This window comes from Melozone crissalis, unplaced genomic scaffold (genome assembly GCF_028551555.1).
Source record: "Melozone crissalis strain CALT ecotype California unplaced genomic scaffold, PUWL_Pcris_2 ptg000063l_1, whole genome shotgun sequence".
NCBI lineage: Eukaryota > Metazoa > Chordata > Aves > Passeriformes > Passerellidae > Melozone > Melozone crissalis.
Window position 1 is genome coordinate 9,713,336 of NW_026535841.1, and position 13,945 is coordinate 9,727,280.

The 13,945-nt window shown below is 42.7% G+C and overlaps 1 protein-coding gene across 1 annotated transcript in view; it reads left to right on the plus strand.

Annotated features, from left to right (window-relative positions):
* Positions 1-13,945, plus strand: part of GALNT9 (polypeptide N-acetylgalactosaminyltransferase 9) — a 128,627-nt gene that overhangs the window by 64,140 nt on the left and 50,542 nt on the right. Inside the window, exon 6 of the mRNA XM_054288749.1 lies at positions 1,771-1,888. Within this exon, the coding sequence (XP_054144724.1) occupies positions 1,771-1,888 (118 nt within the window). The remainder of the gene's footprint in view (positions 1-1,770; positions 1,889-13,945) is intronic.

Sequence of the window (13,945 nt, forward strand, 5' to 3'; positions counted from 1 at the left end):
GACTGTGCTGTATCTTTCTCCAGTGCAGAATCAATACAACTCTAGGCTGCATTTTAAGCTTTTAGCTGCAAAACCCACTTTGCTGTGTTTCCCACATTATCCTTTGAGTGCTCCTGTTGATCATAATTAATCCTTATAACATCCTCCACTGTGTCAAGGAATATTCCACAGATCAATTAAGTTTCACAACACCTTTGAGGTGTTGGTAAAAAACAGTACACTTCTAATTGCTGCTTTCTCCTTCTGGAAGTGTCTCTGTTTTACTAGAGAGTGCATGATTGAGGGAAAAGGTTGTTTTTATACAAAGCAGGTTCATATCTTGTGCTCTGAAGCTGTGAAGTGCTGGGGGCACTCAGATTCTCATGTGAGCAGGGGGCAAGAGGTGCCAACACAGCTGCTTTTGCTCATGTGCCCATTTCCAGCTTTCTGCTGCACTGCACTAAAAGTGGTGGATGGACTGGAGTATTTCAGGTACTGGAAAAACCCAGTTCTAATGGCAAGTGAGGACCTGGAGCTTAATTCAAGCACAGTTTTTGAGAAGTGTTTGTGATATGTCAGTGTGACACCGTAGTCCAATATAAATTTATAAAAGCTGGATGTGGTTCTTTCTGTCATTGCTCTGCTGTTGTTGCTCACTCCTGAAAACATTTTTTTTCTGAAAAAGCTGTGAAAGTGAAGTCTATATTTGAATATATATAATGAGAAGGAATAAACCCTAGAAGGGACAGAGGGAGTTACAAAGACTCAGTAGCATTTGTTTGTGAGTGATGATTATGCAGTTGCATCTAAAATGTATTTCCCATTATTGTTCTATTAACAACTGAGGGTTTTAATGGACAGAGCCTAGAGCTGCAGCAATCCATTCCCCAGAGGGAGAGATTCCAGCACCTGAGAGCAGTTTGCAAAGCCTAGCACTGCCATTCCTCATGGGAGCATCCTGCTGCTGTAAGGAGCTGCCTCCAGAGCATTTCTGTGGGGGAGACAGGGCTGGAAAAAGAATTAGTCTAAGCCCAAACTAGCATCTCAGTTTTGCAAAGCAGTGATGCCTTGATCCAGTGAAGTTTGTGTTTAGTTTTGAATATATGAAAAGGAAAATGAAGAAAGTGGTGTGTTTTTCTCTCGCTCACCTCCTTCCCTCTTTTATCACGGGTAAAACTTTTTAAAATATACCTGAAATATTCCCTCCAAGGCTTATTTCATTGCAAAGGTACTGAATTTCCTTACCTTGGTTGTGTCTTTCTTTCATTTAATTCAAGACCAAATTTATTCCTTGTTAGCCTAAGATATGCTTTTCAGTGGTACAAGATGTGAAATCAAGATGCATGTAGGATATGTCTCATCCTGGGTACAGGAGAGCTCTTAGCTTTTTTAGGCAAATCTGTTTCCAGGCTTGGCTCTGGGAAATATAATCAGGAAGATGCATTTCATCAAATAACTTGAATTTACAAATGCAAAGATCCTGGTGTATAAATATATGCATCAGAGGATGGAAATGCCTAGCCAGGAGAATCCTGTGTGGTTTTTTTAGAGCTTTGAGACCTCTTCTAGCTAGAGAATGATTCAACAGAAAGTCTTCAGAAATTACAGCACAAACAGAGAAGTACTGGAATTTCTTGCATACATGAAGTGCCATGAGATTCATGCTAATGGGTAAATTTAGAATGTAAGCTTGAAAACAAAGAACTGTTTAATCTGTGCACATTTGTTATGAGCTGGGGTCTGTAAGAGCTAATCAATGGCTTCATTTTCTGCTTTGATCTCTCTGTGCAGGACACCAGCCATGATTGGATGCTCCTTTGTGGTGGACAGAGAGTATTTTGGTGAGATTGGCCTGCTGGACCCTGGCATGGAGGTCTATGGAGGAGAAAACATCGAGTTGGGCATGAGGGTGAGTAACACAGAGACTTTGTGCATGTGCAAAGGGGAACTTGTGGCCCAGCAGAGCTGCTGTCTGACTGATCTGCTGTTGTGCTGGAGAAGTTGATGATCTGGTAGTGACAGTGCCAGTAAATGAATGTTCCTGGCCTTGTGAGCCTTGAGAGAACTGAATATGCTTTATTGGCTCACCCTGTCAGTGTCTGAGCCCAGTGAGAAAGGTTTTCCCCTTTCCCAGTCTCTTTCCTGATGCAAACAGCCTCTCTGAGTCTCCATGTGCTCATTGCCCTGAGCTGAGGTTGTACATTTGTACATTTGTGCTCTGACAGATGCAACACCTACAGAAAACTAAGGCCAGGCTGGTAGAAGTCACTGTTAATGTTCATCATGCACACATTATGAATGCTGGGATATTTTACAACTCTAAGGAACCTCCTTACAGAATAAGATTACAGGGTGCAGGTATTCAATCCTGTTGGACAGGTCATGGTGAACAGATGAATTTGGAATATCAGTGAACCTAAAGGAGGTTTGATACCTGTGATCCCTTGACCTTGGTTTCAAGGTGATGCTTGCCAGCAAGTCCTCCTGAAGCCCAAGGAAAATGGCTTTGCTTAGCATCTGAAAATTAGGCCACTTAATGTTGCATGAACAGAGTTTCCTCATTATAAAGCTGACTGTTTAATTATTTTCCCTTTACTCTTTATCTCCTGCTCCCCAGTAACATGTCCCTGGTGCATGTAATGTGCTCATTAAAGCATATATTCTGCTTGTGGTGAAACATTGAACATAAAATTAGTCCGTTCTTTATATCTGGCTCTTCTTTTTTCTGAAATGGCTACAGACTCCTTCTCACCATTGGACTGAGGAGGGTCACTGCAGCAGGAGTTTATTTGCACGTGTGGGTGTGTATTTGTTATTCCAGCATTGCAAGAGGGATGGGTTTGTAATGGGACTGTGTGAATACACTGCTTATACTTTAAGGTTCAGAATTCACATAGGGGACAGAAAAACTGCTACCACAAATCATCCAATTTTCCTTAAGAGGGTCAGGCTATTACCAGGATTGTGTGAGCTTTCCTTTATCATTGTGCAGGGCTTTGAGCTGTTTGAAGCTTTTTCCACATGGCTGCTCCCAGAATAGATTGAACACTCTGGCAAAACCCTGGCGTGGTTGATGAATAAGGCTCCCAAGAAATCTGAAAGCTGTCGCTCTTCCTTAGGCCAGGAGGACTTGCTGAGTACGATTAGAGCTCCTGGTAAACAGAGGCAAAGGTTTTAATAGGATTATGAAATGGCACTTGCTTGAAGAGACAAGGATTTGAGATGAGTGAGGATGGGTTTTCAGGGATAGGGAACCTCTTAAAGCCTGCAGAAAGCTTGGATCTAGGAAACAGCTCTTTTTCTTTGGGTTTTATTTTGGTTGGGGGCTTTTTTTGCCCTATAAGAAAAGCTAACCCCGCTGTTTGGAAAAGGTTTTATGAAAATACAAGAGTATGAGTTTGTTGTGGATAAGCTGTGTGTCCATAGCACAGGCCTGTTACTCTGTGTTTCCAGCCTGGCAAGGAATATACAGTGTCTGCCTCCTAATTTGCAAATCCTATGTGTGATCCCCTCCTGTGAGTCTTTCAGAGCTGTCAGAAACTAGCAGTGTGAAAATGCACAGGAACCTTCTCCCTTCTCTCTAGGCTATTTATAAAACCACTGTGAATTTACCAAGTTGGGTTTTTTTTTAACTCCAGAACCTTCAAGTAAATTGCAAAAAATTCACTTCTTTCCTAAGGCCTGGTGCAATGACCCATGCAGGGATATTTGGTGCCTGCCCCCCACCTGCACAGAGGGGTGCTGCTGACCATGTGTGAAGCAATGAAAGATAGAAAAAGGAAGGAATACATGAATGAATAAATAAAAACCAAAAATTAATATAATAATAAATAATAAGATGTAGGGAAGGTGGTGGCCCATGCTTGGCTGAAAACAGTCCCTATTTGATACAGCTGTGACAATAATCCTTTTCTACTTTTTTGAAAACTATTATCATGTAACTGCTAAGAGAAAAGGGATTAGGCTTGGAGTGTCTGAAATAGATTACATTGCATCTAGTGAACCCTTGTTTAAATTGTTTTAATAAACTGAAATAGGGAAACTCAGTGAAACTAATGAGATGATTTGGGAGGATACTGTTTGATAACCCAGCTAATTCCCATGAAATCTATTGTTTATTAAAAAATCATGACCTTGAGTATTCTACTGTTGGCTTTGCCCTTTTCTAAATTCCATAGATGGAAATATTTAAATAATTAACCTAAGAGATTTTCTGTACTGAGTATGAACAAGCAGTGCAGCAACAGACTGGGGTTGCCTGCTATGCCTATTGAAAGTATTTAGGGGTCTGCAGCTCTTTTCTAAACTCCTATTATTTTTTGAGTAAATAATGGTGGTTAGAGCTGCCACATTCTCCTGATGGGGTGACTTCACACTGAAGCCAATGTCTGTTTGCCAAGAGAGGGAGGGTCTGGTTTGGTTGAGAAAAAGCACCAGCTGTTCTGGGAAATAAAAGGGAAATGGACACATTTGCAGGTCTGTGAAGTAAGGAAATGGATGGACACTTACATAATGTCACCTTGCTCTGTGTTTTTTAAAGGTGGCAGTTTCACCACAAGGTGGATAAATTGGGGGAATTCTGTTAGGACAAATGGTGCTGTTGTCTCACTGATCTCCAACCAGCTACTGAGGCTGATGGGAGTTATTATTAGCACCTAAACACAGGAAATTACAGCATCCAGTCTTGGCTGACTCCTCTGTGGATGAGCTGCCCTTCATGAGCACAGGCTGAAGAAGACGCTCTAAATTCAGGGTAGATCATTGCTGCTCCTGAACATCAAATGGTCACTGAGTACAGAGAGATGTCCCAATAGGAAGAGAAATTCAAGCAGTGCTTGAATGTGGAGGCAGACAGGGGTCCCTTTAAGTGAGGGTCCCAAATTATGACCCTGTAAGAAGCTGCATGCTGTGCAAGCATCATGTGAGTTCCATTCCTACTGGGAGCTACAGACACACTTAATTATTTAGAAAGGGATCATATAAACATTAAAAGCCTAGTTTATGATTTAACCTAATACGAGCAGTTTATGATGCATCTTTTTATAGTGAGTCATTAATCATTGCACTAAGGATCCCTCTCTTCCTCTGGTGCTCCAGTGATAAGGTGAATGAATTGCTGTTCTTTTCACTTTGTGCCCATCAGCTGTAATGGTGGATGGAAAGAGATCAAGCATTTATTTTAAAGGATGCTGCAGCAGAAATTAAGTTCTGCTTCCACCATTAAGAATCCAAACAAATTACATTTTAAAAAATCTGTTGCCACGTTGATAGCTGCAAGTAAAACTCCTTTTCTTTTATGTTCAGCATCAGGGTGCTTTATTCTCAGCAGCACTGAGTCACTCCAGCAGGTGAGTCCCAGGTACCTTTGGCCACTTTTGTGGCGCTGTCAGTGGAACATCTCTGGGAGCACAGAGCTCCTCAGGACTGAAAAGAGCTGACCCCAGCCAGGATCCAGCCCATACCCTCTGTGCTCTCTGCTGCTGTGATTTAGTTGGTGATGGAGTCCGGGCTGAAACCATGGGTTGTGTCAAGAGAAATGCAGCCCCATTTCTGCCTTACACAAGTACTGTAAAAATATCCTGATGTAGATGCACCAAAATCTCTTGATGAGGAAATGAAGCTCGTTACCTAATGGGCTTCCATACACAAGCACATCATTATACTTTCCCAACTTCTATTATATGCCCTGCCTTTACTTTCTTTAAAAATAGATGAACTACATTTTTTTCTGAGCAGAAATGCTAATGGTAGATTGTTGAGTAGTGAATTTTTGACCTCATTTTATTACCTTTAGCTAAAGAGATTTAGATTCCTCTGAGCAGTCAGTGTTTTAAATGCAGATTCCAGACTGGTGTGCTGTAATAAAAATGTCACAAGGTTTATGTATAGCAAACTTTAATTCTGAATTCTGGACAATGCTTTTTGCCCTGTGTGATTCATGAGGCCAGGTCCCTAGTCTTAGAGCTAAATAGAAACTCAGTTCTGGTGAGTTACTCAAAATTTCAGCATTTTTTCACATGTGCTGTGGTAAAATACAAGTGAAAATTGCACAAAAAATAGAGGTTAATCAAAGTGTCTTATTATGGTGAATCTGAAAATACTTCATTTTTATTTGGACCAAGCTATAATTTTTAGTACAGATTAATTCAGTTTTGACTTAAAAGTCTTAAAGCCTTTTAGTTCAGAGACATTTAATCACTTGAACTGTGTTAACAAAACCCCACAGTTGCTGACATCTGAAAAAGCGGCGTGCTCTGTCCTTAGACATGCCTATTCACACTGGAGTGCAATAAATCAGCATTTTCAGCATGAAGTTAAATGCTATTAAAACGTTTCTGAGCAGTTCTACACTGCCTAAGCAAAATCCTGCTAAGTGATGTAATCTGCTGTTATTGGAAGTTGCCCCAGTGCTGAGGCTGCAGAGATCTCAGTGATAAATCTCCCAGCTCTCACCCTCCAGATAAAGTGTGTGAGTAAAGGTGTCCCCTTTCCCCATCTCCAGTTTAATTTAACACTTTCAGAGGTATTTCCTGAGGTAAAGGAGTGCTAAGCTTGTGGAGCCAAGCATGAAGAAGTCATGAAAGGATTGAAGTCGTGGTGCCTGCATTCCATGAATTCCCAGCTCTGTCCCCTCTTCAGAGCAGGAGCTGGAGCAGCTGGATCTGTGCTGATGTGCAGAAGGGATGAGCCGGGCCCTCAGCACATCCCAGCTTCAGCATCTCCTGATTCCACTGCAGCTGCAGAGATTCAGGCAGGGTGGGATCAGGCTTGGCGTTTGTGTCCAGCAGTCACACATTCTGTATGGAAATGGGGACATTTGTGGCAAGGCAAGGAGCCCCTGCAGGTGTTAAACCCCAGCCCTGGAGTGTCCAAAACCACTCAGAGTCACCAAAAACCACCCAGAGGCACCAAAAACCACCCAGAGGCACCACTGCCCATGGCCAAAGTTTGTGTCCAGCAGTCACACATTTTGTCTGGAAATGGAGACAAAATTTGTGGCAAGGCAAGGAGCCCCTGCAGGTGTTAAACCCCAGCTCTGGAGTGTCCAAAACCACCCAAAGTCACCAAAAACCACCCAAAGTCACCAAAACACACCAAAAAAGAGTCACCATTGGGGTTGTCCATGGCCAGAGTGTGCAGTGGCCAGCTCCATGGGCAACATCTGTGCTCACAGCTGGGATGGAGCTGTCAGCACTGCCAGGGACTCTGATCCCAGCCCTGAGGCCAGATCTCCACCCCAAAACAGATCCAGGGAGAAGGTGGGAAGGCAGTGAGGACAGGATGATTGCAGTGATAACCAGCACTGGGGACAGGTTCAAATGTCTGACCTCAGCCACGTTTCAAAGCTGAGGGTTTCCTCTGTAAAGGGTCTTCCCCACATGAAAGAACAGGATGTGCAAACAGTGTAAAGCAGAGCCAAACAGCTAAAACGTGGCCCTGATGAAGTTAAGAGTACTTGGGTTTTTCTCTGACCAGATTATCAATACAGTCTTAATTGTACTTTTAATGGGATGTGTGATCCTGGTTTTGGGGACAGAACCCAAATCCCTCCCTGTCTGCAATTTCTTTGAACCATACTGTCCTCTTTTATTTTCCTTTCTTATTTTCTTCATTATTTTTCTTTTTAATAAAATAAGGATAACTTTAACCCTCCATGAGAAACAATGGTTTCATCAGAACACAGCACAGTGGTGCTGCAGCAGGAAATTGCCAGCACAGTACAGGACTGGAGCTTGTGAGTACCCTTAAAAACCCTCTCCAAAGTGGGAGCATTGGAAATGGCTCAGAAAAGAGCATCTGCCCATTTGGCTCCTGTATCACATCATGCTCCATCGAGTGTAACATTTCATGTTACAAACTCTTTCATGTACCAGGACATTATCAAAGCACAGGGCTGGAAGTTTCAGAAAGAGATCAACAGCAAAAGAACTGAGGGGGGAAAAAAATTTCTTCCTTAGTCTTTGCCACTTTCTTCTCAGCCGCTTTCCTGCAGGTTTGATCTCAATCTAAAATGTGTTCCTCTTCAGAGGCAAGTGTGAACTGGATGAGAGAGATGGGGGGGAAATTAAGGGGAGAGTGTTAATTGAGATTGAAATAGGTTTCACTTGCCTAATGATGAGTCTGAACCAAACACTAGAGATGAGCTACAGCTGTTCAGAAACTTTCTGATACAACATATTTTGTGTTGCAAAATAACAGCTCGTCCAGAACTCCAAACGGTCTGTAGGACTCTAAATTTTGATGCTGATTACTGAAAGCTTGGCTCGGGCTGTTTTGTACCCAGAGGTGCCCAACTGTCAGTCTTTAGCCTGGTCCCAAGCACACCTGGCAAAAGATTTCTTTGAGTTTTTCTGGAATCATTTTGAATCTCTCTCAGAACTCTTAAAATGAAAAACCAGTTCTGTGGAAAGCATCTTTTTTCCACACAAAAGGAAAGGAAGATGAGAAAGTGATCCAGGATACCAGCTGTTTCCAGAGAGAAGGGATGCCCCTTTCCTAATTGACTTTTTGAGTAGCTCTCCAGCTGGTTCTTGTTCTTTGGGGGGGAATGAGAGGTTTAATCAGGAATCTCTAGGAAATATAAAGAGCTCTCAAGATGGGAGGAGTCCTTTCAGCCCAGATTTCTGCAGTTGGAGCAAAGATTTGGCTTGGAGCAGTGTCCTGTGTGCTCATCCCCAGCCCAGCAGCCTGGGTAAGTTCTGGATATCTGTGGGTCACAGCCCACACTGCTCCCCTTGGCAGTGACAGGGCTAATGTCCTCACTGGGGAAATGCTTTTCAGCCTTAGGGCTGAGTGCAGGTCTGGAGGTGGGTTTTAGATTTTTAACTGAGGTGTTCCCCCTGCAGGAGTGTTCAGGTCACCATTATTTATGGTGTTAAACACAGAACTCATCACCACTGGCAAGTGGAAGTTTTCGTCTTTGGAGCATGAGGGTAACAGAGCTGATTTCTGACTGTTGTAGGCTTGGAGGGTTAAGAGTTCTGGGGCTTGGGTTTGCTTGGCTCTGTTTTAATTCAGCCTGGAAGGCTTTGCAAGGTGATGTGACATTTTCTTGCTGTACCTTTTTTGGTCTGCTAAAGAACTCTCTAACTGACTAATAATTATCCTTGCACTAGTGTCACCTGAATAAGGCAGAGCATGTTGAGCTGACCTGTGTGACAGGTACCTCTGAGCTGAGGAGCAGGGGAGGATTAATTCATGTAGCTGTGTTGTTGGATAAAGGTCCAGTCCTCGGTGCCAAATTTATCATTATCTGCATTGTGTGTAACACATGGAAAAAAGGCAGCTTAACACTGTGCTTGAAAGAGCATTTTGTGTAGGAAGAGCAGCAGATTAGCCAGCAGGGAGAGAGGAGTTGGTGCTTCTCCCCCAAAGAGCCAGAACAGGGAATCAGGTCCTCATCTGGCCAAGCACAGACAGAAAAAAAAATCATTAAAATACTTATAGCTACAAAATTTCAAGATGCTCCTAAATTTTGTTTTCTATTCAGGAAAAATAGGGAAACAGGTTGGCTGAAAAGTTTTATTAGCATGTTTATTGTAACCCAGCTCTGTGTGCAGTTTCACTGCTGGCGTGCTGCAGCCAGTCTAGATTCACTCAGATAAATTCCTTCTGCATCCTCATATGTCATTGTTTCTCTTCCATGAATATCAGATTAGATTTCATGGCAGTGTTAGACATATATTTAATGTGCACAAAAGCATTGGTCAAAATGCCAATTGCTTTCCATTGGTAGATTTCTTTCAACATAATGGAAAGGTGTTAGCTGTTTAAAAGAGAGGGAAAACAAACACAAAATGACATAACTGTCATTTCTATTTGTACTCTAGGCTTAGAAAAAGCAGATCTCACTGAAGAATCATATTTAATATGACATACAGAATTTATAGCATGAGAAATGCAGCCAAGGAGAACCCAGAGAAACAACAAAATCCATTTGCAAAATCTGTTTTGGGTGCAACTGCATATCACATAGTCAAGTGTTTTGACTGTGATAAAATAATTTATTCACGTGTTTTAGTAAAACTGTGGTTGAATATTTCTTCCTAAAATGCCACAGATTTCCTCTGCGTCTCTGAGAGAATGTAATTTGCACAAATATCTTCCTTTCAGAAGAAAACCAAATGATTCAATAACCTCAGAGCAGGTCCAGTCTGTAATTCCTGGCATGCTCTGAGGAAGCAGGTAAGTGAGTTTGGTTTCATTTAACCAAGGGGAAACTGAGGCAGAAGCTCCAAAGATGCCCCCTATGGGATGTCTGAGAGCATCTGATGGCAGAACCAAGCTGAAACTATTTAAAACAAACTTTATTGTGTTTCTCTACTAATTGGTCTGAATTGAAAGCCTGAAATGATTACTGGAGGTTACAGCACCTGCATGCATTATAGGAACTGCACTTGAAATTCCTGTGTTCCTGTAGGGCCTGATTGAGTGAAGAAAGGACAAGGATGATGGACTTGAGAAGGAATGAGTGAGTCCAAAGTTCTGGGTCTGAGTAGGAGTGCAAAGCACATCCAAAGCCTGAGCAGGAGTGCAAAACACACTCAAAAATCCTCTTGAGATCTGCTTTTCCTGTTCCTGTTTCCAGCTGTGTTGCCACATTGTGCTGGCAGGTTCCTGGTGGCGTGCAGAGTTTCTGATGCATCTTCTGTGGCCTGGTCACCACCAGTGTCCCTGATGCCCCCGGCAGGAGAGGTGGTGTCATTTTCTGACTCTGCCTCCCCTCCTCTTGCCAAGAGCAGCCCTTGGGGCCAGTCTGGCAGCTGGGGAAGGGTGGGATATCCTGCCTGTGCACACACATATCATATTCCTGCTTCCCGCCCTTCTTATCCCTCATCAAGAAATCCACTGGCTCCCGAACCCTTGTACTGCAGGAATGTGCAGCCTCAAGATGGGATGCCTTGGAATGACTGCCTAGAACAGAGGCTAGACAGAGTTAGAAGGATAAAGTGGATATTTACCAAAAGTCTTTTACAGATACACTCTGGGCAGCCAAAAGCCTTGCAGTGGCTACACCCAAGATGGACAATGGTCACAGGATTTTCAGATATAAGTGTGGTCTGTTTGCATATCAGGCATTAATCCTACAATTACAGCTTCAGGTAATGAAGTCATATTCCCCTGGTTTGCTCCTTCCCCAATTCACTTATGTCCATACTTATCAGGGCCTGAGGCTATGAGGTGTCCTTGGATCACAGAGGGGTTGTTTTGCCTGACTAAAATGTGAAGACCATTAACTACACTGTCCATGGAGTTTAGAGCTAGACACTGTTGCAGTATAGGATATGAAAAATACAAAATCTAAAATCATAAGGCATCAGCTGTGCTGATGGTGGTCTGGATGGTGGATATGTAAGCACTGAGCTGTGAGTGGTGCTGAGTTCCCTGCCCTCTGTCTGGGGCTCAGCCTGTTCTGATGCTGGGCTGGCTGGTGGGTGTGAGAGCACCGAGCTGTGAGTGGTGCTGTGTTCCTGCCCTCTGTCTGTGGCTCAGCCTGTCCTGCTGCTGGCCCCAGCCCTGCTGCCCTGACACCGCTCCTGCAGCCGATCTGCCAGAGCCCCCGAGCCTCTGAGGCATGCTGACAGTTCAGCTCCAGTTAGCTGCAGTTCAAGGTCAAATAGGACTTTAAAATATGAATAAATGTCAGGCTTTGCTGGCACATCGATCTCAGTCCTTTTGATTAGTGCCAGATCGCATGAATAAATTAGCCTTGACAGGTGCGATAAATTGTGTGGACTACTGATCTCAAACAGTAAATGTTAGAGAAGGACGTGGAAGGCCTGGAGGGGAACATACCCTCTGCAGATGCTTGCATTAAATGAGGTGAGCTTTGATACAGTGCTCAGGGGTGATCTTCAGGCAGGAGGAGGCCTTTTGTTCATTTGGGATTCTGCGCCAAGCCGGGGCACGTCTCCGGCTGTGGTGTTGATTTCCTTTGTCAGAAGGAGTTTGGGTCGCTGTGCCTTGTGAAGCGGGAGGGCTCTGGAGCCTGTCCCACCCACTGCCCTCCCCACCCTGCCAGGGCTGTTAGCATGGCCTGGGCTCAGCCCTTCTGGGTCCCAAACAGCAAGCAGGTCTCCAACTACAGTAAAACAGAATAGAAGGCATTGGAAGTGTCTCGTGGTGTGTTGTCATGCTGTGCTGAACACTGTCAAGCCACAGCTGAATTCTGCATGTCAGATCTTGGCTTTGCAGGGTCTTTTTACTTGGAAACCAATGCTGATATTTAGGGAAATTCACATGACACAGAGTACATGCTTTCTTTCTCTATGATTTCCTGAAAAATATAACTGGGATGCTTCATTTCCCTCTTATGCATAAATATTAGCGATGCGAAGCACTGGTTAATTTTATTTTTAATAAGAGGTGTTTCTCTTTTGTTGATTATACACTAAATGAGCATATAATAAATAAAAATAATTTGAGGATAGGGTTTTTTTGCTCCTATTTCATATATCTCCACCCAAGAACTTTCAGTTTTCTTAAATCAACCATTGAATATTGCAATCCTCTCCAATATCAGACACATGACAAAGCCAGACTTTGTCACAGACATTTCAACTTGTTCTTTTACTGATATCCTTTAATTAAGCATGCCCTCTTTCTGCAGCACCATGCACACATTCTGTCTCCCCATCTTGATAACTCATCTGTGTGTTTGTGTATATAAATCTGTGTATACATATTTATATGTAAGTAGGGATCATGGACTAGTGCTCATTTTGGGCCATTCTTCCTAACAAGGGCATTTCTGAAATACTTGGATTTATGCTGAGACACTGAGCTTCATAGTGCAGTTAATCTGAAATGCACAATTCTAAATGCAGAAGCATTTTTCTCTCCAAAAGCAGAAAGGTATGGATGTGCAATATTTTGTAGCAAGAGAATTAAAGAGAGAAACTTTGTGTTTGCCTCAATCGATTTTACAAAATGAAAGCAGAGTCTAAATTCAGTGGATTTTAAATTTCCATTGTGAATGTTCTGCACAGCTCCATTTTCTTAACTATAAATATACAGCCACCAGTTTTGTTCATAAATTGTCCCTTTAATACACATAATCAATAACATATGTATAACCTAAAAGAGACTATTACAAATTTGTTGTTCATGTGCCAAAATGTTTGGGTGCTCTGATGAACTGGTACATCTTCAATGCATGTGTAGTGTTAGAATGGAAGGAGTTATTAAAGGGATTTTACTTGTATAGAAATGCCTTTTTTAATATAAAAATAAGGTGATTATCTTGCTTACAAGATCTTCACCAGATGGGTGATATCCTGCACACACAGATCTAAGGATGGTGTTAAGAACAGAAAATGGGGTGTATGACAGAAAGGAGGGTCAGCCGTGGTGCTGAGTGGGAAGAAGCAAATTGCCTAGTAAGAAGGATTTTGAGAATCATAGAGGAGCTCTGGGAAGATTAGCCAATGCAGGCAGGTGACTCCAAGCCTCAAAATGTGTGCTTTTCTGATTACTGGTATTAGAGGGAAAAAAATAAATGTTTACAAAGCGATAGGGAGGAGAATGAAGATTATATTTTGAGGGCTAGGGAAGTATTGTGCCAGACTTAGGAACTGCAGAAAAAAATGCTGTTGAAGTAAACAGATGAGAGAGAAGCATTAGTATTGCTAGAACTGGGGCTTCTTGAACACATGCCAAATGAAATGTGGAGGGATTTGCTCATAAGAGTCGAACGATCTTCAGTCAAAAAGGCTGCAGAGATTATTAAGGATGTTTTTTTGCATTCCTACAAAAGTGCTTGCCTGTTTCCACTCATAATATCTGTTATTTTTCTGATCTGGGGGCAAGGCAGCAGAGTGGGACATGGCTCTGATTCTGTGTGTTCCAAGCTTTGCCAGGAACCTCCTGAGAGGAGAGGTGGAATTTTGGTAAAGTCAGTTTGGAAATTATCTCTGGTAGTACCAGCTGCTTGAAATTAACCTGGCCCATCCCTGCAGGGGATGGA